Source organism: Emydura macquarii, unplaced genomic scaffold (genome assembly GCF_026122565.2).
Source record: "Emydura macquarii macquarii isolate MOO-44397 ecotype Brisbane River unplaced genomic scaffold, CSIRO-AGI_Emac_v2 contig_1253, whole genome shotgun sequence".
Classification (NCBI taxonomy): Eukaryota; Metazoa; Chordata; order Testudines; family Chelidae; genus Emydura; species Emydura macquarii.
In genome coordinates this window covers 33,654,682-33,678,079 of record NW_027131390.1, presented here as the reverse complement: position 1 = coordinate 33,678,079, position 23,398 = coordinate 33,654,682, and the positions used below count along the sequence as shown (strand labels likewise).

The 23,398-nt window shown below is 51.1% G+C and overlaps 1 protein-coding gene across 1 annotated transcript; it reads left to right on the top strand.

Annotated features, from left to right (window-relative positions):
• The first annotated feature begins 225 nt into the window (after positions 1–225).
• SYTL4 (synaptotagmin like 4) lies at positions 226–23,094 on the top strand. Its single transcript, XM_067548397.1, has 17 exons — positions 226–319; positions 6,436–6,599; positions 6,887–7,102; positions 7,871–7,980; positions 8,262–8,376; positions 10,236–10,349; positions 11,131–11,260; positions 11,369–11,459; positions 11,745–11,848; positions 12,559–12,645; positions 13,104–13,282; positions 13,554–13,656; positions 15,145–15,306; positions 16,561–16,666; positions 17,818–17,917; positions 21,294–21,502; positions 21,872–23,094. Exons 2-17 carry the CDS (start codon positions 6,490–6,492, stop codon positions 22,012–22,014), a joined length of 2,079 nt encoding a protein of 692 aa, XP_067404498.1. The 5' UTR covers positions 226–319; positions 6,436–6,489; the 3' UTR covers positions 22,015–23,094.
• The last annotated feature ends 304 nt before the right edge of the window (positions 23,095–23,398 follow it).

Genomic DNA, 23,398 nt, shown 5'->3' with positions numbered 1-23,398 from the left:
TGGCAAGTACTGGCTCTTGATGGGGGGTCCTGGCCAGGGCTGGGGGGCTGCATGGCGGGGCGGTGGGGGAGCTGGGAAGGGGGCAGGCTTCCCGCGGGTCTCCGGAGCCTTCCCTTGGGGAATCCCGTCCCCGGAGCCAAGACGGGCCCGTGCACTCCCCGACGGCCGGCTCCTCCCCGCCTGGGCACAGTCCCTTTAAGGGCGGGGAGCAGGTGAGGCGGGCGCGGCCCCTTTAAGGAGCCGGCCCCGCCCCCGCGGGGTAAGTTTCAGGTCAGCCTGTGCAGCCGTCGGGGCCGGCTGGGACCGGGACGCGCCGCAGGTACCGCTCCGGGCTCCGCCCCGGCACCCCCCCCTGCTTCCCGGCCCCTCGCGGCTGCTCGGAGCGGCCGGTGCTGGCGGCGGATCCGGGCGGTGTCAGCAGCCAGGTCCGGGCGCCGGGGCCGCGGGAGGGGCCGGTCTTGGTCCTGGCTAGCCCCGGCCATGGGGGCCGCGGGACCCGGGCCGGGCCGCCCCTGCTGCTCAGCGGCCGAGGGAAAGAGGCTCCCGCTTTGGCCGTGGCCTGAGACGTCCCTGGCCCTGCCCGGGCCGGGCTTCCCAAGGCTGGCTGGGCGGGCGCCGGGCAGCGCCGAGCTGTGCCTTGGCTGGGGCGTTGGGCGGCTCCCGGCCGGCCAGCGGCGCCGGGTGGATGTTTGTCTGTCGGGGATCGGAGCCTGGCTCCTTACGGACGCGTTTGCTCCTGTCCCGCAGCGGCCCGGGCGGACAGGCGCAGATGCCGGAGAAGCAGGCGCTGGGACGGGCTGCTCTGCTGCCGTGCGCGGTGCGGACAGCGCAAACCCCGGCGTGGGGTGGTGGCTGGGCGGGTTAGCCCGGGGCTGTGCCGCATAGCAGTGCATGGCTGGGGTTTGGTGGCAGGGTCAGGCTGACTCTGTAGTACTTGGCTGCCTCAGCTGGTCAGGAGCCTGCTCCCACTCGCTATTAAACCTTCAGTCTCCAGCTCTCAGGGCAGTTGTTCTTGGGGGAAGGATTGCCGGCTGCAGCCTGTGTTGGGTGGGAGAGAGAGTTTGTTTCCAGATGTGCTGCTCAAAAGCCCTCCCTTACTTTGTACAACAGTTCGTCTTCCTGCCACAGGAAAGGACTCTGACTCTAATAGCTCACTTCCCTGCTTCATCTGCGGGGTGGGAGGATGCGTTCACTTGTGTCCATGAGGCGCACATCCTGTTGTGACGGAAGGGGGCTACTTAGAGGCTGTATTTCTCTTATACACTTGGACATTGCTTGGGATTCATGAGGAATAATAGCTGTCACTGTGTTTGTGTTACATCTTTCTCTAGTTGTTAGATCCTGCTAACCTTCATCTGTGAGTCACATTCCTAATTAAAACCTTTATCCATTTGCAAATACTTTCTCTCCCATGTGCAGAGGTGCTCCTGTGTGTGTGTGTGTAGAACAGTGGAGAAAGACGAACTTCAGACTATGTGAGATGGTGCAGTGTGGACTCATTTACAGGCACAGACGTGGGAGTGGTTGGTGTAACTTGTGTGACCAGGGGTGTAAATTAGAGAACTGGGTGGTAACTTCAGTTCACACCCTTCAGTCACTTTCCATGCTAACTCCTTTCTTCTGGCCTTTGGCATGGCAGCTTGAACTTGAGGGCCAGTCCAAAAATGGTGTGGAAGTATGGCTGGGGGGAGACGGTGGACGGAGGGAGACTGACTGTTCAGCTTAGAAAAGAGATGGGGTGGGGAGGGGAAGTGAGAGGTCTATAAAATCATGAATGAAGTGGAGAGAGTGAATAAGGAAGTGTCATTTACTCCTTCACATAATCCATGAACCAGGCATCACCCAATGAAATTAATAGGCAGCAGGTTTAAAACAAACAAAAGGAAGTACTGTGGAAGTCGATCTGTGGAACTTGTTGCCAGGGGATGTTGTGAAGGCCAAAAGTATAATTGGGCTAAAAAAAGAATTAGATGAGTTCATGGAGGATAGGGTCCACCGATGGTTATTAGCCAAGATGTTTAGGGACCCAACCACATGCTCTGGGTGGCCCTAAACTTCTGACTGCTAGAAGCTGGGACTGGATGACAAGAGATGGATCACTCGATTTTGCTCTGTTCTGTTAATTCCCTCTGAAGCATCTGGCACCATGGCCGGTGGTTTGACCCAGTATGGCCGTTCTTATGTTCTTCGGGATATAGGTTTCATGTTGGGAACTGAGAGTTTTGAGTCCAGCTAGTGTAACGTGTATGCAGAGAGTGGGTTAGAAGAAGGTGTAATCTAAAGAGGGGTGCGCTCACTCTGTATTAACCAGAGTTGGCCCAGAGCGTAGGCACTTCTTAAATACAGGTAGGTGATAGCTGGGCGAGGGAGGGTTCTGTTGGCAGCTTTCCTGTGCAGTTCCACATACAGGGAAGCCTGACAGTCCCTGACCTTTGGGTACAAGAGGGCATTGCACAGGAAAGGGAGAAGTGGTGCTGACTTCTTTGCATGTTGCTTCTGGATTAATATGTCTTGCATCTGCAAACAGCCTCCACTGTCCTGGATCCTTCCCCTGATCTTCGTGTAGAGCCTCCATTTTCAAGTGATGTCCCTTCCCTGTTCTAACCCCTGGTCCCCGTTGTGAGGTCCTCACAGTGAGTGCCAGAGATTGTACATGAATGGTTGCATTCAGGTGGGATCTACAGGAACAAAAGCACCTTATGGAGTCACTGCACTAAAGAGAGAGTTCCTCCTCAGAAGGAAAGACATTTATCCTTTTGGATGCATGGCTGGGATGTTAAACATTAGTCTGAGAAAAGGCCAGTCCAGTCCATCTCAATTTCACCTGGGAAGTACTGAGTCCAAAATGAATCCTCCTGAATACAGAACTAAAAGGGAAGATGCTGGTCCCTCTGCAAACCTGTGTTACTATGCCTAAGTATTCATTTAATTGGCAGCTTAGAAAAGCCAGTTCAAAACAAACAGAATCTCAGCAACTTCCATTCTGTTGATTTTCTTCTTCAGACCTAAAACTCTTAAGTAGCCATCAAAACAGATCCCGTCTGTGAGGAAAAGTGCTACAGTGGAGTTGAAAGGGGAGAGAATAAATGAGGACATCACTGAAGCCTGCTGACTGTGGGATAGTTGAGGATGTTTTCTCTTCCAGATGTTCACCCAACTCATAGTGAGCCCTTCTTTCCCAAAATGTTATACTACAGTAAATATGGAAATGGCCAGCACAGCTGTGAATCTAGAGAGGTAGTAGAATGTATCTGTTCAGCTCTCAAATCTGAATCCTGCTTCTTAGCTGAAACGGACTCAGTGGAATGTGTCAGGAGGGTGGCGCTCCAGTAATGGGGGATGCTAGGAATGGAAAGCTGTTGCTACTGTGGTGCTAACAGCCTAGGAATATGTTCTGGGTAGGAACATTGAGAGTCCTGTAGCACTTTAAAGACTAAAAAATTTAATTTCTGCAGGCATAAGCTTTCGTGGGCTGTAACCCACTTGGTCAGATGTAAGGAATAGAAATCGTGTGTGTGTGTGTGTGTGTGTGTGTGTGTGTGTGTGTGTGTGTGTGTGTGTGTGTGTGTGTGTGTGTGTGTGTGTGTGTGTGTGTGTGTGTGTGTGTGTGTGTGTGTGTGTGTGTGTGTGTGTGTGTGTGTGTGTGTGTGTGTGTGTGTGTACACATATCCAAGGGTAAGTAACAACAATGGGGACAGTAGATAAAGCAAAGTCTATTCATTTAGAGTAGATGAGGCCTATTCACAACCGTTGATTAGGAGGTGAGAATGTGTGAACAGTGACAATTATTTCTTGTGATGAGATAACCATTCCAAGTCCTGATTCAGACCCAGTTTGATTGTGTCAAGTTTGCAGATGATATCTAGTTCAGCAGTTTCTCGCTGAAGTCTGTTTCTGAAGTTTTTTTTGTAGAAGTATGGCAACTTTCAAGTCAGTGACAGAGTGTCCTGGGAGATTGAAGTGTTCTCTGACTGGTTTATGGATGTTATTATTTTTTATGTCTGATTTTTGTCCATTTATTCTTTTGTGTAGTGACAGTCCGGTTTGGCCAATGTACATGGCAGAGGGACATTGCTGGCACATGATGGCATATATAACATTAGTAGATGTGCAGGTGAATGAGCCCCTTATGGTGTGGCTGATGTGATGGTGATGGTGTCACTAGAGTTGATGTGTGGGCAGAGTTGGCAACGGGATTTGTTGCAGGGGTAGGTACCTGGGTTGGTCGTCTTGTAGGGTGTATGGTTGCTGGTGAGTATTTCCTTCAGGTTGGGGGGCTGTCTGTAAGCAAGGATAGGTCTGCCTCCCACAGCTTGAGCGAGTGAGGGATCATCTGCTAGGATAGGTTGTAGATCTTTAATGATGTGTTGGAGAGATTTTAACTGGGGACTGTAGGGTAGGGCTTGCTAATGGTGACTGAGTAGGAAATGAATTGGGGTACATAAGCTTATTAACCTGGTGCTGGCAGAGAGACTGCCATTACCTTGCTTGCTTCTGGATGGTTTATCTAAGTGCCAATCACTGTGGTATTCAGGCAAATCTTGTAACAAACTTACTGCAAGTCTTGAAGTAAGAAATGCAACTCAAGGTCTTCTTCCCTGATATGGGGCTGAGGGACTGTTTCTGAATAAAGTGCTGGTAGTGACTTCAATTCGCCCACTGATATTCTCCATGGCTTCTGTTCTTACTGCTACTCTCTTTTCCATTCCTTTGGAACCCACTTTCTAAAACAAGGCCATTTAAAGAACATAGTTTAAAATTCATGTTACATTTCACCTCACTTAAAAACTGCTTGCTTACAAAAATCAGACCTAAAAATACTAAAGTGTCACAGCACACTATTAGTGAAAAATGGCTTACTTTCTCATCATTAGCATATAATTATAAAATAAATCAATTGGAATAAAATATTGTACTTACATTTCAGGGTATAGTATATAGAGCAGTATAAACAGGTCATTGTATGAAATTTTAGTTTGTACTGACTTTGCTTGTGCTTTTTCTGTAGCATGTTGTAAAACTAGGCAAATATCTAGCTGAGTTGATGTATCCCCCTGAAGTCCTCTGAGTATCCCCCAGGGATATATATACACCCCTGGTTGAGAACCACTGATTTAGAAGGCAGGAAGCTCAACTGGGGGCAGCATCAGGGGAGTGTGAACTTCCTGTTGGCTCCAAGTCAAAATGCAGCACTGGAGAAAGCAGGGGCTCAAACCAGGAAATGATCTTGGAAGGATCTGGGTGAAGAATGCAGTGGAAGTGTTGCTCTTGATAGCAATGTATGTTTGCTGTCACCACCGGTGCAGGCAACAAGTGCTTCAGACCCTCCCCCTGCCCCCAGCAGCCCATTCCTGAGATGGGGGAGGGACACTTCTGAAGGCTCTTGCTGGGTGATTTCAAGCCCTGTGTCTGACCCAGATGTGCTGAGCTGGGACAGGAAGTGACCTAGATACGGGTCAAGCTTTATAGAAATACTACAAGCAACTGCTGGGAGCACCCTGCAGAGACTGCAGTTTACAGATGGGCCTGATCTTTTTGCTCTCCTTTCTCCTCTGGCCCTATGAGAGAGGGCTCTGAGGGGAGTCTAGTAGGCCAGATCCTACACTCCGTGCTTCCAGGGTCCCTGCAGTGGCCTCACTTCCATGGGGGATGGGGAAGTCTGCAGCTCATAAGGCCAATGCTGTACTTGGACGCTTGGATTGTGTCAGCAGAGGAGGGGCAACACTGTAATTCCCACTCCAGCCTGTTCTTTTCTCCGCCACTCCTTGCCCGGCTGGGTCTGTCTGCAAGTGCTGGATGTAGGCAGGAAACTCCAAGCGTGTTGGCCACTGGATGTTCCATGGAGGCTCATTAAGGCACATGCAGGGAGCTGACCCTTTGGGGTCAGGAGAATCTTTTTGGTAAAGAGCATAGAGTTTTAAATAACTTCTCTTTACTGGACCGAGTGGCTGATTGGGAGCCAGAGACTGACATGCAGTAAAGGAGGCTGTGTATATTTTGTTTTATCTTCTTGATAGCCAGTGTAGGAAATCAAAAGCATTGTTTGTGGCTGGTTGGGAAGTCTGATTTCAGTGTCACCCACCAATTGGGAGAATCTGCTCTGCTTTTACAGCCTGCCCTGCCCTTGGCATTTTCAGGTGGTTACTCTCTAAACAGCACGTGCAATGAGTGCTGGGAGGGTGGGAGAAGCAGCCTACGCCTAGGAAGGAGGCAGGGATGAAGGTAATCCTGTTTCAGTGACTAATGCATTTAGCAGCCAGCCATGCTGTGAGGTTGGACCAACAAACTGCAGTGAGGCACAGAGCAGATACAGGGGCAGTTGATGGCCACCTGGAGGATCAATGAGTTATTGCTTTATACAAATGCACAGTGGGTTAGCTTAAAGAACCCAGGTGCGTAGCGCTTGACTGTATTAATGTGCTAACTTGCCTCTAGCTCTGAGGAATCCAGCTGCATTTGGGAAGAGGCAGGCGGTTCCCAGGATAAGCCATGTCGGAGGTTGTTGACCTGTCTTTCCTGTCGGAGGCAGAGAGGGATATGATCCTGCAAGTCCTGCAGCGAGATGAAGAGCTCCGTAAGGCTGAAGAGAGAAGGATCAGGTGAGAGCCTAGGTGGGAGGGAGCTTATCTTCCTTCAGAGTCTTCCACTCCAGTCTGTACTTCCTGGATGGTCTGTAGGATTTTGCCTGTCAATGGCCGGGTGGGGATGGAGATACAGCTTGTAGTTAGATGCCCTATTAGTGTTGTGCTCTGTTGTTCCTGGATTAAATGGTGGTGGCTGTCCAGGCATCTCTCTCCTGTTCTGACTTGCTCTAAGAGGCAGCGTCAACTCTGCTTTCAGGTCTCCACAGGGGTTTTAACTGCTCATGGTTTTTGCCTCTGAACAGGCGTCTGAAGAATGAACTGCTGGAGATCCGGCGCAAAGGGGCCAAGAGGGGCAGCCAGCGCTACAGTGAGCGGACGTGTGCCCGGTGCCAGCAGAGCCTGGGCCGGGTGAGCCCCAAGGCCAACACCTGCCGTGGCTGCAATCACCTGGTGTGCCGGGACTGCCGCTCGTACAGCATCAACAGCACCTGGTGCTGCAAAGTCTGCACCAAGGAAGCGTGAGTGTTTCCCTGGGGAGAGTTCAAGCTGAGTGTCTCTCTCTGCACAGCTGCCTTCCTCATCCTTCCTGTCGCCTGGCTTGCAACCTAGATGCCATCCCGCTGCTCTCTTCCCCTACTCCCACGCACAGCAGAGCTCTTGAAAACTCCTCACAACTTCCTCTGACATCTCTTAAAACCTGTCCATCCTTCTCTGCTGCTGCTGGTTGTTGGATTGGTTATATCCTGCCTTGGCCGTTCTGCTCTCCGCCTAGCCTGGACTCCAACCTCCTTGTCTTCCCTCCTTGTCTGTTCCAAATATGGCTGCTAGGAGTTTTCCCCTCCAGCATCCCTCGCCCTGCTCTTTGTGCGCCAAGCTCACAGTGTGCAAGCTTTTGGTGGTGAAAAAACTGATCTCACTCCCCTCTCCTTCCTACCCTCTGCGTGTCTTTTTCCATCCGTTCCATCTCCCACTCGTGGCTCTGCAGCTTCTTTCCTACTGCTGCTCACGCTTGGGAGAGCCTCGTGCTGCCTGTGCACCAGGCATCCTGTGTCTGTTCCTTGCTGACCGTGTATGCAGGCCTTTTGGGGACTATGCATCCCAAGGGCTAGCCTGTCAGCTGTCTGGGGCTGGGATCTTGTCTTTCTGTGCATCTGCATCCTAAAATTGCCAGGCTCATCTACCTTGCTCCAACAGTGTGTCCTCCTGCAGGCTGGTAGAGTAAAGGAAGCAGAGAGCATTGACTTTACATAGGGTGAGAATGGCCTCACTGCCTCTTTCCCCTGCAGAGAGCTGAAGAAGACAACTGGCGACTGGTTCTATGACCAAAGAGTCAATCGCTTTGCAAACAGGATGGGGAGTGACATAGTGAGAATGTCCCTTCGGCGCAAACCTCCAGGTAGGAGCAGCCAAGCTCTGGGTGGGGAGGAGCCGTATCCCAGAAAACACACTGGGACACCACCTTGTTGGTGGTGGCCTTCGAGACAGGCCCTGTTTCACCCGCAGGCGCGCTCCAGGTGGATGGAGGCACTTGCTTCCTTGCTCACAGTGATGCCAGAGTTAGCACTTGGATGGGGAAAGAAGATGCCTGAGACGAGGGGTGGTCTTGGCAGGCTGCCCCTGCTTGGCTGCTCTCCTGCCCCTTGATGGCTTGCGCATTGGTTTTTTTTTTTCTTCCAGTCAACAAAAGGGAAACAATGGGGCAAACCCTCCTCCAGCAGGCACAGCCGAGCCATCCAAAAGACTCCTCCATGGCAGGGCAGAAGAGTCCCCAGCAGCAACCGAAGGGGCCCAGGTGAGTCTTAGATCCATCCAGCAGGTGTCCTCTGTCCGAGCCTCTGCAGAGAGAGCAAAGGGCGTTCTTAGCCCAAGAACCTTCATGTTTACTCTCCCTACTCTTCCCCTGCAGCTGGGAACTAGATCCCACTCTCTCTGCATTTACCTCGGATCTCTCAGGGAAGTAATGACCTGAAATCCACATGCACAGGGCAGAGCTGCAGGCTCTGAGAAGATGTCTCCTCTTAAGGGAAGATGGCTGGTAGTTGCAGAGGGCAGAGACTAGCAATGCAGCCACGACAGTCTCCAAAGCATGCGCAGAGATTGGGGAGGCAAAGCAGCGGCCCCTCCCTGCAGCGCCAGCTGTTGCTCCTGAAAAGCTGATACCAAGGGCAGTGAGATGCACTGCCTTGGTGTTTGCGCTGGCACTGCCAGCAGGGCTATGCGCCCTGCACTGCGTAGCCATCTCCAGGCAGTGCCTCTGGAAACATGCGGAGCCAGTGTGTGCAGTGCTGGAGGTGGCTCATGTCCGTAGAGAGGCAGCTGCAGCGTTTGGTCACTGGGGCGCTCTGCTTGGCTGGGGCACGGGGAGCCTGTGACTCTGCAGGTGGTCAGTGAGTTCCCAACATGCCTTCCCTGGGGTGGGCTCTCGTTGAAGGGCCATGGGAGGCAAGAACAGACAGGTTTGTCAGAGCAGAGCAAGAGTTTGCCAAAAAATTCGTTGAGAGCCCCTGGCATAGACTGATCCTTGCTGATGGATGCTAGAGCAGATGACACTATATCACTAGGCCTTGGCAAATAGATTATTGAAGAAGGAATCTTCCTCACTTAAAACTTGATGACTTGAGTCGCCCTCCCATCCCTGGGGCAGGAGACCGGTACGGTCTAGCTCCCAATTTCCCTTGCACTGATCTGGTCAGATACTACGCCTTTAGGGTGTGGTGTAAGAATGGCCAAGAGCTACGAACTGCAGAATGGATAAACCAGAGCTGTCACTCCTGCCCCAGTCCTTTAGCCAGAGGCCCCTAGGGTGATGCACCCCTTGTTAGTGAGATGCTTCAATGTTTGTCATTGGATCTTGACTAACTGGCTGTGCTTGTGTCCCATGGGCTTTGTGTGATATCTCCTGCCTCCGATTCATTTCATATGGTTGCCAATGTCCTCCTCCTGGCTGCAGTGTGAATGATACCAACCCTCAGTCCTGGGGCTCCGAGCTGAGCTGGAATCTGTTGTCCCAAAAGATGAACCATGGGAGATAGGTGTTAACGCAGCCTATCGTGCTTCCTGGTACCCACGTGGCTCATCTGGGTGATGGCATGAAAGTGTAAATTACGGTGGCTATCCAGTAAGGCTTATGGAGACCATGCATGTCTAAAATAGGCCAGGCTTTTTTAAAGCTCCCTCGGCTTGTTCATGCTTCCATTCCAGGCCCCTTTCTGATGCCATTCGATGGGCAGGATTGGCTGGTGTATAATCCAGCCTTCCAGGGGAGTTTTCCAGAGAACTTCAATAGGTCTCCAAGCCAGCCTAGCTGTCCCATGATCAGTGTGGGAGTCATTCTCAGGCAGGTCTAATTTGATCGAGAGCATCTCTTATTTACCTACAAACCCACCATGTGGCTCTGCTTATTTTAAACCCATCTCTTGCCCTCATAGATTAGATTGCTGCATTCAGGGGCTGGTATCGTCCTCTAGGCCCTGTGTGGTAAAACTCCAGGTGCTGCCTGTTGCCCCGAAGGCCCATGTTGCCATGATAGCATAGTGGCTGACACCCTCGGTCTCCTTCCCTCCCTGGCCCTCAGGAGGGGTTTGGGCCTCCTGTCCTGCAGTCTGGAGCTGCCCTTCCTGCCCTCGTGACTGCTCTGTTTTTTTTCCCTAGCATGCCTCCTGAAGCCTTGGACCCACGAGATGGGAAGAGTGATACAGAGTCCATGGAGAACCTGAGTCTGGATGGGTACAGACCCAATTCCACCAGCACAGGCGTCCGCTCCAGGTTAGAGAGACTCTGGTTCTTCTGCGCAGAAACAGTCAACAGGAGCAATCAGGTTCTTGGCTCTTCCTGCTCTGTCTTGCCGTCTTCTCCCTGCTTCTCCCTCTCCTCCTGCCTTAAGTAAATGGTTCGAAGGGCAGGTCGAGGGAGGGCCCTTTAAAGATTGGGTGTAGGACAAAAGGGCAAGCATAGGGATGCTTCTGAAGGTGAGCCAGGAACCTGTTGCCACATCCCTTGAACACTTAACTGAGACACCGATGGGGAGATGGCTCCTTAACCTGCTCCAGAGGCTGCCACCCTTCTCTTCCAACAAATACTGTTGTCTCCCAAACCTCAGTCCCGGCTGCTCCAATCTGTGTGCAGACCTGGCCGGTGCCCAGCTGCTGGTAAAGTGCTGATACACCTCAGCAGGCCTGGACATGAGGAGCAAAGCATTCTGGGCTGGGAGCGGTAGGTAACTCAGAACTGGCTGTGATGCAGAGGCCAGAGTGGCAAGTGTGTAACACAATGCTAGGGGAAAGAGGTTTTTTTACTGTTTTAATCTTACAGTGGGTAGGCAAGGTCCTCCACTTCTTCCCCTGCTCACCCCTTTAGCACCTGGCACTGTTGGACTGTCGCGCTCTGATCTCACTCAGAGGACCGTTTCGATGGTTGTTGAGAAAGGCAAGGTATTGGTTGATCGCTTGCCTATTTCTGGTTGCTAGGCAGTGCACCCTCCCCAGTAAAGCGCTCTCATGCTGGATGGAAACAGATCAAGTCTGACTTTTTTCTCTACTGTCTGCAGGAGAAACTCCCTGGATAAAGCTGTCTCCTTCCAAGAGGGGACGAGAAGGCCCGGTCCCATGGGCTCCAGCGTATCCACTCTGCCCATCCCCACCCATTCCAGAGATACTCCTCCCACCAACTCAGAAAGTGTATGTGTCCACAACCGCAGTGATCGGGTTCTCGTGTCCTATGGACTTGGGGGTCGGGCCCACAAAGTCTGGTTTCTCTTCTCTGAATAGTCTGCTTTTTTTTCGTAGGAGGCTCATTTGCAGAGCCGCAGTGTAGCATCTGCAGATGAGAATGAAACCGTGTTCAAGAAGAATCCCAGGAGAATCCTGAGGCCTGCAGGTGAGTCACCCTCCAGGGACCCGGCAGCTTTGCTCTGGGACTGAGTCTGGTTACCTTGGTTCTGTTCCCACCTCTGCTGCTGGCCTGTTGGGTGACCTTGGGCAAGTCACTTCACCTCTGCCTCAGTTCCTCTACCCGTAAAAGGGGAATCAGGGGACTTTTCCACCTCTGTAACATGCCTTGATCAATGAGCAGGTGAGCACTAGATACGCCAGGAACAGAGTGCTAATGGCTGGGATGGGAGGCATCTGGAACTCTGGTCTTACGGTCCTGTCTCCGACACAGACTACACCAAGTCAGTGATTGATCTGCGCCCAGAGGAGTTGGGACATGAAAGTGGCTTCTTGGGAGACAGAAGCAAGTCGGTCCCAGGTCTCAATACTGAAGTGGTGAGGTCCTATTGAGCTGCATTGAATAAACTTGTTTGCTTAACATAGGGATGCTTCTCCTTCACCCCACCTTTCTCTGGGGCCCTGGAGATCAAAGTGGGGGTTGCAGCACACCCAGTCTCCTTCCATTTCAGTTCAGCTCCAAGTGAAGCACAGCCCATGTTGCACATCTGTGGGTCTCTGGATTTCCAGTGACAGCCTCACGTCTTGTCCGAATGAGCTCTCTGTGCAGAGCTCTGCTCTTTCAGAGGCTGTGGGGGTGGAACTCAGTGTGGTCTCTGCTCTCCTCTGCTGTCCTGCCTACTTGGGGCATCTTCCCGCAGCGTGGGGCAAGTACACCCGAAGGGACTGGGTGTTGGGTAAGGAGCCTTAATATATGCCAATGCAGCAAAAAGCCCCCTGCAGCAGCGAGTCTCAGAGCCTGGGTTAGCTGACTCAGGCTTGCGCTTTGGGGCTAAAGATAGCAGTGTAGATATTAGGGCTTGCTCCGGAGCCTGGGTTCTGAGACCCTCCCCCTTTGCCATGGGTCAGAGCGCAGGTGCCAGACCAAGCCCAAACATCTATGTGGCTTTCTTGAGTCCTGCAGTGGGAGCCTGAATCAATTGACCCGGGCTCTGGGATTTGCTTCTGTGTAGGCATATACCCATAGTGGTTGGGGGTCCAGGGCTTGGTTTCCCTGCTGGTGCAGATGACCATATCCCTTGTTGCAGGATGAGGAGGAGGAAGACATTGATAACCTGGTGGAGATCCATCGCCGGAGGACAGCCAGAAGCAGCATGCGCAGCGGCACGTCATCGGTGAGTCCCCCCGGCTCTGCCGCCCCTCCCTCTTAGGGCTGCAGGAAGAAATGCTGGTGAGCGAGGATCCAGGTGAGGAAGCAGGGGGGCAGCATTGTCTCCTGGTTAGAGCGCAGGGCTAGCAGAGCCAGGTACAGTGCTGAGCTCTGCCTTGGACTTGCTGCTTGAGCTTCAGGAATTGCTGTGCCTCAGCTTCTTCCTCCGATAGCGCTCGCAAGAGGGTGTGAGGCTTTCGGGTCCTTGGATGAAAGGTGCTGATTACTTATGACAGCAAACTGATTGAGGAAGGGAACTCTAGTCCAGCTGTCAGGAGGGCAGACATACCCTAGTTCTCCTTTGCGCATGCTAGGAGCATAAATCTTTCCGGTGTAGGACCCTTCCAGCAGATGATGGGGAGGGGAGAGGGTTGCTGGTTGAAGTGGCCCTGGGCCGCACCTTAGGACAGCCGTGTCTTTCAGAGCACGCTGGGGAGCACGGTCAGCATTTACAGCGAGGCTGGTGACTTCGGCAATGTCTGTGTCACGGGAGAGATCGCCTTCTTGCTGAGCTACGAGCACAAGACTCAGGCCCTGCTCATCCAGGTGAAGGAGTGTCGCCAGCTGGCCTACGCCGATGAGGCCAAGAAGCGCTCCAACCCGTGAGTGCTGTGCAGGCTGCCTCTGACGCGTGGGAAACGGGCAGGGAGCTGGGTGAACGGGGGCTGCCTGGCACGGGTGCGACCTTACCGCAAGCATGGATGGGGGAGTGGGAGGGCTGGACTTGTCCCGTGCAGGGAAGCACCTCGCTGGGAGTCTAAGATGGGCAGCTACCATCCCGTGACGGGGGTGTGGCTGGTCGGAGAGCAGCAGTAGTGCTAGCTTTGGGGAGACCCTGCGGGACAGGTGACGCTGCCTGCTTGCCTCCTCCAGGTATGTGAAGACGTATCTCCTGCCTGATAAATCCCGGCAAGGCAAACGCAAGACAACCACCAAACGCAACACTGTCAACCCCCTGTACAATGAGCTCCTCAAGGTGAGCCCCTCGGGCGGCGGTTATTGGCTGTCTCCAATCACAAGCTCAGTCGGTGAGGCAGAGGCTCAGCCCAGATCATAAGAACCAGGGCAAGGGAGGCTTCTCCACCAGACTCCCCTCGCTTCACTGGTGGAGTGAAAAGAGCCCCTTCCTGCTGGCGCCTTGGCTGGGACTGCTGGGCGGGCAGTGTCCCTCTCCCTCCCATATAGACCAGAGTCAGAGCTCTGAAAATCCCCTGGCTGGCACAGCGCCTCCCGGAGGCTCCGAGCACTGGGACAGGGACCAGGATAACTGAAAACGTCTCTGTGCAGGGCTGTCTTGCTGACCTCGCTGCATTTTTGTAGCCCCGGTTGCTGTGGTGACTTGGCCATACAAAGCTAAAGTCCTGAACTGTGTGTTGGGATGCCATGACCTCCCTGCAGAGGTATTGTTCTCGTGCTCCTAGCATCCTGCAGGCGTTTCCCCGTTCAGGACACCCTTCCCATCTTTGAAAAGTTGCTTTCGGTGGCCCCTCCTGGCTGCGGCAATGTCACCAGAGGGCAGTGCAGTCACACAGCAGGGAGCCAGCTAAATCAGAGCAGTCTGGATGCAGCAGGAGGAATGCTGCCAGGCACATGCTTTGCTTACTGGTTTCCGCTGCGGAGTCGTGCTGCTGCTGATCTAAGTAAATGCTAGCATCAGCCCCTTTCCCCTGCTATAAAAGCAAGGAGCACAAGAGGGAGAGGATGGAAATTAAAGCTTTGGAATGCAGAAAGGGGAACCAGAAAGCTCCAGTGATTTTTGAGAGCCTCCTCTTTCAGTATCCCTCATCCCCAAATCAGTGAGAAATTCCACGCTGCCCGCCTGAGGGGAGACCTGTCTGCTAAGGGCTGCACTGAGCAGAGCTCAGCTTCCAGAGCTGTATGCTTAAAGGTGCTTCCCCACTCCCCCAGGAGGCCAGGGCTGCCCAATGTAGTGACTCCCTCGAATGGGGGTGTGCAGGCCCAGCTCCTCTGTGGGCCTTGGACTGGTCACACGGCAAGTGTACACATCTGAAGCTGCCTGGGCAAAGCAGCCAATGGGATGTCCAGCCCACTTGCATATGTGCATGTACCTTAGTCCTACACATTGGAGACTCACTGAAAATTTGAGCCTCAATATAAAAATCGTTCAAGCTCCTGGGGCTGCACTTCCTTTTCTGTGGGCAGCTTTTGGAGAACCTGCTCTGGCCTGGAGAACCTGCCCCCTCTGTGTGGCTAGATGCCTGGAGTGCAGCCAGGCAGCCACTGCCTAGCACCTTCCTCTCAGTGGGTGAAACCCTGAAGAGAAAAGGCGTAAGTGGCAATAGTCAAACATACCAGTTAGGATCTCAGGAGGAGATGGAAGGACTTCAGTCTGCCTCCCAATGACAAGGAGCATCTGCGCATGGTGAAAGCTTCAAGTATGGTCTTTGCCGCTCCTGGGAGCCACCAATGGCTCACCTGGCTCTGTGGTCCTGTCTCTTCACAGTACGAGATCAGCACATCCCTCCTGCTCACAAGGATCTTGCAGTTCTCAGTCTGGCACCACGATCGCTTTGGCCGAAACGCCTTCCTGGGGGAGGTGGAGATCCCGATGGATTCCTGGGACTTTGAGAACCAGCTGGAAGAGTGTCTCCCCCTGCATGGCAAGGTATGGACCCTGTAGTTCTTGAATCTGACCTACCCTAGAAATCCACCACGGCTGCTCCCAAGAAGGAAAGTGGCTCTGGAGCAGATGTGAATTTCCCCTGACCAGTGTTGTTCACGAGCTTGGCCATTCATTGCCTCTTGTTTGTGGAAGATGCTGTCTTTCCTTTAACATAACGAGACTGATCCCTCACTGATCCCTCACATCTGTGCTTGCACTGGGGGGAGATTCCCAACTCATGTAGGTGTACCTGTACTAGTCCTGCTTGAGCTAGCGCTCTAAAAAAGCAGTGTGGCTGGGGTGGCATGAATGGCAGCCCGAGGACCTGAGTATGTACATAGGGGTCTCAGCACTCTGGGTCTGTATGTAGAAATGAATCTTAGCAGACCATTTGCTCCCTTTAAGGCTGATGGATACCTGGTCATTTTATAAAGTAAGACACTTGCCACATAAACAAACCTTCAGAGATCTGGACTTGATGAACAAGTCCATCAGTAAATCAGAGTAATACAAAGCCCTTCTGACTGAGTTTGGCTTTCGGGGTCTGCTTAATGCCTTATGTGACAACAGTGGAGTCCATGAACATTTGTAAGGTGATGTGGGTTCCTGCCGCTGCAAGATGTCAACGCTCTGGCATCATCTCTCCTGCTGAGAAGCTCCAAGTCCGAAGTTTTCTCCCTTCTAGAATGTCAGTACAGTAGCTAAAGGCTTGAGTCAACTCGAGTTGAAGCTGATGAAAAACACTCCCATGGACTTTCTAAGACCCAGTCCAAATCCTACTGCAGGCCAGTGAGGGCCATGAGTAAGGCACTTGAACAGCCCTCATGGCAAACACATGTTTGCACAAGCAGTGGAGGTGGCTGAACTTCCAGCTGTGTGGGGTTCTGCATGAGTCCGATTCGTCTTGGTCTCTGGGATCTTTGGGAGAGCCCCGCCCCAAAAATGTCTGTCTGAGTGGCAGCACCTTCAGTGAGGCCTTGTCTACACACCAGCTTGCACTGATTGCTGATATAGGAAACGTATTTAGAGTTAAACCAAAATAAGTGTCTGTGTTGGGTTTGCACCTGCAGGGGTGTTTTACTTTGATTAAGATCAATCTGGTAAAAATCATATTGAGTCTACACACACCTAAACTGGTTTTTAAAAGAACAACCCTTTTAAATGAGCTTGTTCATGTATAAACGAGGCTGCAGTGGGAGTAATTTAAGCTTTACTAGGTAAGTGTGGCCCTGATATATCTGATTCCCCTTTTTTCAGGCCGGTGCTGACTCTGCTGGCTCCCAGCAGTACAGAGGGGAGCTGGTGGTTTCCATGAAGTACATCCCATCTTCCAAACACCCAGGGGGAGGTAATGGGAAAAAAGGTGAGTGTCTGAGCTGCTGCAGAAACTCAGTTCAGAAGGTAATGTGTAAAAACAGATACAGATGCTAACCCACGCTGACATCTAGGATAATCTCCGTCTCCAGACATCCAGAGCTCATCCAGGAATGGGAACTGCTCGTTGTGTTTTTAGAGGAAGCTAATCCATGACGGGACTGAGCAGCTGTCATATTTTAACACTCAGCTCTGAAATGTGACTTTGACCCGTGGTTATTTCAGCATCGCTACCGGCTGGGCTTTCCTTTTTATGCATATTCAGCCTGGATGGTGATAGGCTTCTATTACAGTAAAGCTTTGATGGAAGCTAGAGCAGGTTACCAGAACTTTTCTGAGCAGAAAGCTGCATTGGCAATCTACATCCAGTTTGCAGCTGGAGCAGCTCAGCTGGCCTTGTCTTAGGTTGTGGAGTTCCAGGACCCAGCACGAGTCTGGCCAGGCAATTCAGAGGCAGATAGAACGCTGCATGCTGCGATCTGTATCTCTGTTACAGATGAGGATGACTGGGCCAGCCTCTCTGACACTAGGGGAGCCAGCAGCTGTATTTATTTATATTACTTTGGTGCTTAGAAGCCCCAGTTGTGGACCAGGACCCCATTGTGCTAGGTGCTGTCCAAACAACAAAAATTGTCCCTGCCCCAAGGAGTTGACAATGTAAATATATAAGGCAAGGGACAAAAGATGGATGTAAACAGATGGAGTACCAGGAATCCGCATAATAGACTGGTCTTGGCACACCAGCAGCCTAAGCCTTGTCAAGTTCTCTGTAGGCATCGCGACAAAGGAAGAGTTTTAAGGTAGGTTTTGAAGGGCCATAATGAAGTAACTTTGCAGATGTTTACAGAGAGCACCTCCCAAGCGTGAGGGGCAGCATGGGAGAAGGCACTCAGACTTGTTTGCAAATTTAACAAGTGGGCGATGAAAGCTGGTAGCATGGCCAGCTGGCGTTGAGGATCGATGGCTCAATAGCAAGTGAGAGCTTGACCATAAAGAGTCTTGTAAACGAAGACAAGCAGCTCCTGTTCAATGCAATGAAGAAGGGGGAGCCAGTGGAGGGATGCAAAAAGGGGTCACATCCCATCATTGGAGAGAGTCTGTGGTTGAAAATGTGGCTGATTCAGACTTCGTCTCTTCCAGGCAAACGGGAGGAAGGAGGCGAACTCCAGGTCTGGATCAAAGAGGCCAAGAACCTGATAGCTGCCAAATCTGGAGGGACCTCGGACAGCTTTGTCAAGGGGTGAGTGTGTTGGAACCATGCCAGTTACAGGGGAAATGGAGGGCACCTACAAAACAGCCCTCTGCAACTGTAATGACCAGGATAATGCTTTGGAGCGGAGTGACCCAAGGCATGGGAATGAATGGGCCTCTCTGGTCCCACCCTCTCCCAGCCGCCTGGTGTTTGGACAGGGCTTGTGCTCTTGGACCTCCTCCTCCTATTGCAAAAGGTCCATACTCTCCTAAATGCTGATGGAGAAGGAGGGATGTCTGAAGCAGCTCACCCCTATGTCCTTCAGAAGTGCTGAGCATCCACAACTCCATTGAAATCTTCTGTTTGTCCCCAAGACAAGTGCAGCATGGTCAGCAAGTTTCCTCCCAGTGCCTGGCCATGGAGGGGTCCTCTGTAAGAGGCAGAGGGGAGTTCCAGCTTATAGGGCTGGATGGAAGTCACAAGCCAATAGAACCACGCCGAGACATCCCGTAGTGGAGGCGCTATTAATGGGGATTCTCTGTATCTAGTTAGAGGGAGAGGATGGACATTGATAAAGGGCAGGTAGGAACTAAAGGGAAACAGTCCCATTCAATTGTATCACATGAAGGCAGGCAACTAAAAAGGGACACATTTGATAAGTGCTTGTATATAAATGCTAGAAGTTGAAACGCTAAAGCTGGTGAACTTGAGTGCCTGGTATTAAAGGAGGCTATTGATACCGTAGGCATCACAGAAACTTGGTGGAATGATGGCAATCAATGGGACACTAATACCAGGGTACAAAATCTATAAGAATAACAGACTAGGTTGTGCTGGTGGGGGAGTGGTACTACATGTGGAGGAAAGCATAGTGTCATATATAGTAAAAATCTTAAATTAATCAAATTCTACCATAGAATGGCTATGGATAGAAATTCCAGGCTTGAATAATAAGAGTATATCAGTAGGAATATACTACCGACCAACTGACCAGGATGGTGATGGTGATTGTGAAATGCTCAGGGAGATTAGAGGCTATAAAAATAGATAACTCGATAATAATGGGGGATTTCAACTATCCCCGTATTGACAGGGTACGTGTACCTCTGGATGGGATGCAGCCGTGAAGTTTCAGATACCATTAATGGCTGCTTCTTGGAGCAGTTGGTTCTGGGTCCCATAAAGGGAGAAGCAATTCTCGATTTAGTCCTAAGAAGAGCATAGGATCTGGTCCAAGAGGTGAATATAGCTGTACTGCTCAGTAAAGGCCACCATAATTTAATTATATTTAACGTTCTTGTGGCAGGGTGGGAGCCTACCACAGTAGCATTCAACTTAAGGGGAACTACACAAAAATGAGGAAGCTAGTTAACTGGAAAATAAAAGGAACAATTGAGAGAGAAATACCTGCAAGCTGCATGAAAAGTGTTTAGGGGACATATCTCAGGAACTGTCCAACACCGAGGGGTCAGTAGAGGAGGTTTTGGAACAAATTAATTAAATGGTAAGTCACCAGGACTGGATGGTATTCACCCAAGAGTTCTGAAGGAACTGAAATATGCAGAGCTACTAAGTGTGGTATGTAACCTATCATTTAAATCAGCTTCTGTACCAGATGACTGCAGGATAGCTGATGTGACTTTAATTTTTAAAAACAGCTCCAGAGGTGACCCTGGTAATTACAGGCTGGTGAGCTTAACTTCAGTACCAGGCAATTTGGTTGAAACTATAGTAAAGAACAGAACTATTAGACATGTAGATGAACACAATTGGTTGGTAAAGAGTCAATCCCGCTTTGTTGAGGCATGATTTCCTTTTACAGAGCTATTAGCATTCTTTGAGGGGCCAACAAACGTGGACAAGGGCGATCCAGTGGATAGAGTGTACTTGGACTCTCAGGAAGCCTTTAGAATGTCCCTCACCAAAGGCTCATAAGCAAAGTCAGTTGTCATGGGATAAGAGGGAAGGTCCTTTCATGGATCAGTAACTGATTAAAAAACAGGAAACAAAGGGTAGGAATAAATGGTCCATTTTCAGAATGGAGAGAGGTAAATAGCAGCTCCTCCAGGAATCTGTATTGGTGCCAGTGCTGTTCAACATATTCATAAATAATCTGGAAAAAGGGGGTAAACCACGAGAGGGCAAAGTTTGCAGACAATACAAAATTACTCAAGATAGTTAAGTCCAAAGCAGACTCTGAAGAGTTACCAGCGAAATCTCGCAAAACTGGGCATGAAAATGGCAGGTGAAATTCAGTGTTGATAAATGCACATTGATAAATCCCAACTATACGCACAAAATGAAGGGGTTGAAACTAGCTGTTACCACTTAAGAAAGAGATCTTGGAGTTGTGGATAGTTCTCTGAAAAAATCTGCTTAATGTGCAGCAGCCGTCAAAAAAGCTAACAATATTAGGAACCTTTAGGAAAGGGATAGATAAGACAAAAAATCATAATGCCCCTATATAAATCCACAGTATACCCACACCTGGAGTACTGCATGCAGTTCTAGTCAGCCCACTTGTAAAAAGATATATTAGAAATGGAAAAGTTACAGGGAGAGGCAACAGAAATTATTAAGGGTATGGAACAGTTTCCATGTGAGGAGAGATTAAAAAGATTGGGACTGTTAAACTTGGAGAAGAAACAACCAAGGGGGATATGATAGAGGTGTATACAATCATGAATTGTGTGGAGAAAGTGAATAAGAAAATGTTATTTACTCCTTCCCATAATACAAGAACCAGGGGTCACCTGATGACAGTAATAGGCAGCAGGTTTAAAACAAACATAAGGAAGTATTTCTTCACACAACACACAGTCAACCTGTGGAACTCGTTACCAGGAGATGTTGTGAAGGCCATAACTATAACTGGGTTAAAAAAAAGAATTAGATAAGTTCATGGAGGACAGGTCCATCAATGGCTGTTGGCCAAGATGGTCAGGGATGCAACCCTATGTTCTGGGTGTCACAAGGTCTCTGACTGTGGGATGCTAGGACTGCATGCTAGCGGATAGATCACTTGATTATTACTCTGCTCTGGTCATTCCGTGTGAAGCGGAAGACAGGATACTGGGCTACATGGACCATTGATCTGACCCAGTATGGCCATTTTTATGTTCACACTCCAGAAATGACTCCCATTTGTTGGAGCTGAACTACTATTGGATACAAATTACTTGGCCAAGTACAAAGCTGAACCCTAGGAATTTACTGTAGTATGGGGTCCCAATCCTAATGGGACCAGTTGTTTGGGCCCTCAGCAGATACAGAGAACAGCCGATCTCTGCCTTGGTGGGCCTACAGGTAACAGGATAGGGGGTCTCAGACAATCTCCTGAGCCGTCACAGTCTTTCCTCTGCTCAAGGTGGGAGGGGGAGCACAGTAGGGGGAGTTACTAACTATATAAGAGCCTCTCCCACAGCTACCTGCTGCCACTCAGAAACAAGGCTACCAAGAGGAAGACTCCTGTGATGAAGAAGACCCTGAATCCTCACTACAACCACACCTTTGTCTACAATGACGTCTGCCCAGAGGAGCTGCAGCACATCTGTCTGGAGCTGACTGTCTGGGACCGCGAGCCATTGTCCAGCAATGACTTCCTGGGAGGAGTCAGGCTGGGAGTTGGGAATGGTGAGGTGCCCCCTGATCTCAGTCATTGTGTGTGGCTGCCCCTGCTCTCTGGTTGCGGTGGGTGGCAGAGTATAATGGATGCATTGGGTCCCCCCCGTTCTCTCCCCTTGCGTCGGCTTTGCCCTGGAGAGCCCCATTCCCCTTCCAAGGAAGCTGGCTGCCTAATAGGAAGATGAAATCCCTTGGGCACCATGCACCCTCACACTGGACACCAGGCTGTATGAGTGCTCCAGTCCTTGGCTTTACCTACCCTGCTGCCTTTCCCGGCACCCCCTCTGTGCAGCTGGAGGAGGCAGCCCTAGTACGGTACGGCTTGGGAATGGGGCTGTGCACAACAGTGATTTGCCTCTGTTGCCTCCCTTCCCCCAGGCAGGAGTAAGGACCAGGTGGTGGACTGGATGGACTCCACAGGAGAGGAGGTGAACCTGTGGCAGAAGATGTGCCAGTTCCCGGGCTCCTGGGCGGAAGGAACACTCCAGCTCCGCTCCACCATGGGCAAGCCGAGGCCCTAGCCGCACCTGTGGCGTTGGGCCCAAAACCAGTTTTAGCAAGGCAGCACCAGGTGGAGGCATACAAGCCAAAACCACAGCACCAGCAAGGGCCAGGCTGCAACTGGGATCTAAAGGAGCCAGGAGCAGGCTCTGGCTTCCTCCTGGGTACTACTAAAGCTAATTGTGTCTTCTGCCGGCTCAGCCTAGCAGCCTATTCTTGGCAGCGGCTTATTTTATTTCAAGGGTTTTGGTCTCATCATTTGGCTGGAATTGAATTCCCCAGGGTCTCCCACCTTGCAGGGGCTCAGTGCTTTTAAAACTTGTTTTTCAGAGTTTCTTCACCCCTCCCTCTCCCATGTATCTCGTGTGATGGCCCCTCCTGTACCCTACACTGTCCGTCCCCACCCTCTATCCTCCTGGGATGGGGCAGATAGTCAGACTACACAAACAAGAGGCTGCATGGGCAGAAGCAATAAATATTTGGTATGGCGAGCATGAGAATACCCGGTGCTGATGAGACGCTTGCTTGTCTGGGCAGCTGTTACAGTGCTGTGCTCTGATCAAGCCATGGTGTCTGTGTCAGAGGCAGGGCAGAAAGCAGCGAGGAGAGCTCTGTGTTGATCTCCGCTGGGGGAGGTGGCTTTGAAACACACATCTACATGCTGTCTCCTGGTGAGAGCAGGCATGCTATTGATCTGAGCTGGTAGCTGGGTATCAGTCGTGCCTGAGCTGTAAGAGTTCTCAGTTGGGGCTGTGCTCGGTCTCCCCTTATGCTGTGGATTTTTCAGAATGTGTGATGGGAATAACAGTCCTTACCATTGCTTTTGCTCCTCCTACCCGCCCATCCCTCCCCATTGTCTTGCAAGCCCCCCAGCTATCTTACACAGATTTATTCATTTAAAATACAAAATGTTGGGAGGGGTCAAAAGAGTTTCCAAGAAGAAGACAACAGCCCCTCTTGGAGGAAAGAGCAAATTCTAGGGCAGGAGTTAAAATCCACATCGAACAACTGTCTTTGTACTGTCTTTGTACTGGCAGATGTGTTGTGGCAGGGGCTCACCCCAAAGGGCCATTGTTTTAATAAAGGTTTTCTTGCTGCTGCTGGTGGTGTCAGGACTGTCGTCATTCAGAGGGGCTGGCAGGAGGTCCTTACCTCTGTCTCTGGGAGGAAGTTCATGGGGCTTGGCTATGCAGGGTAGGGAGCAGCACAGGGACCAGGAAAAAGTTGCTGTCACTAACTGTGATGAGAAGAGAGACTTGTGTGCCCCAGCCTGGCTGCCTTCCCCCACAGGCTGTTTCCTCAGCTTGTGTCCAGCTATCAGTCTTAGCACTGCTTTGTGGTGTGCATGTCCTGGAGCTGTGTTCGGCCCAGAGTCTTTTTCTGGGAAGAAGTAGACTCTGAAAT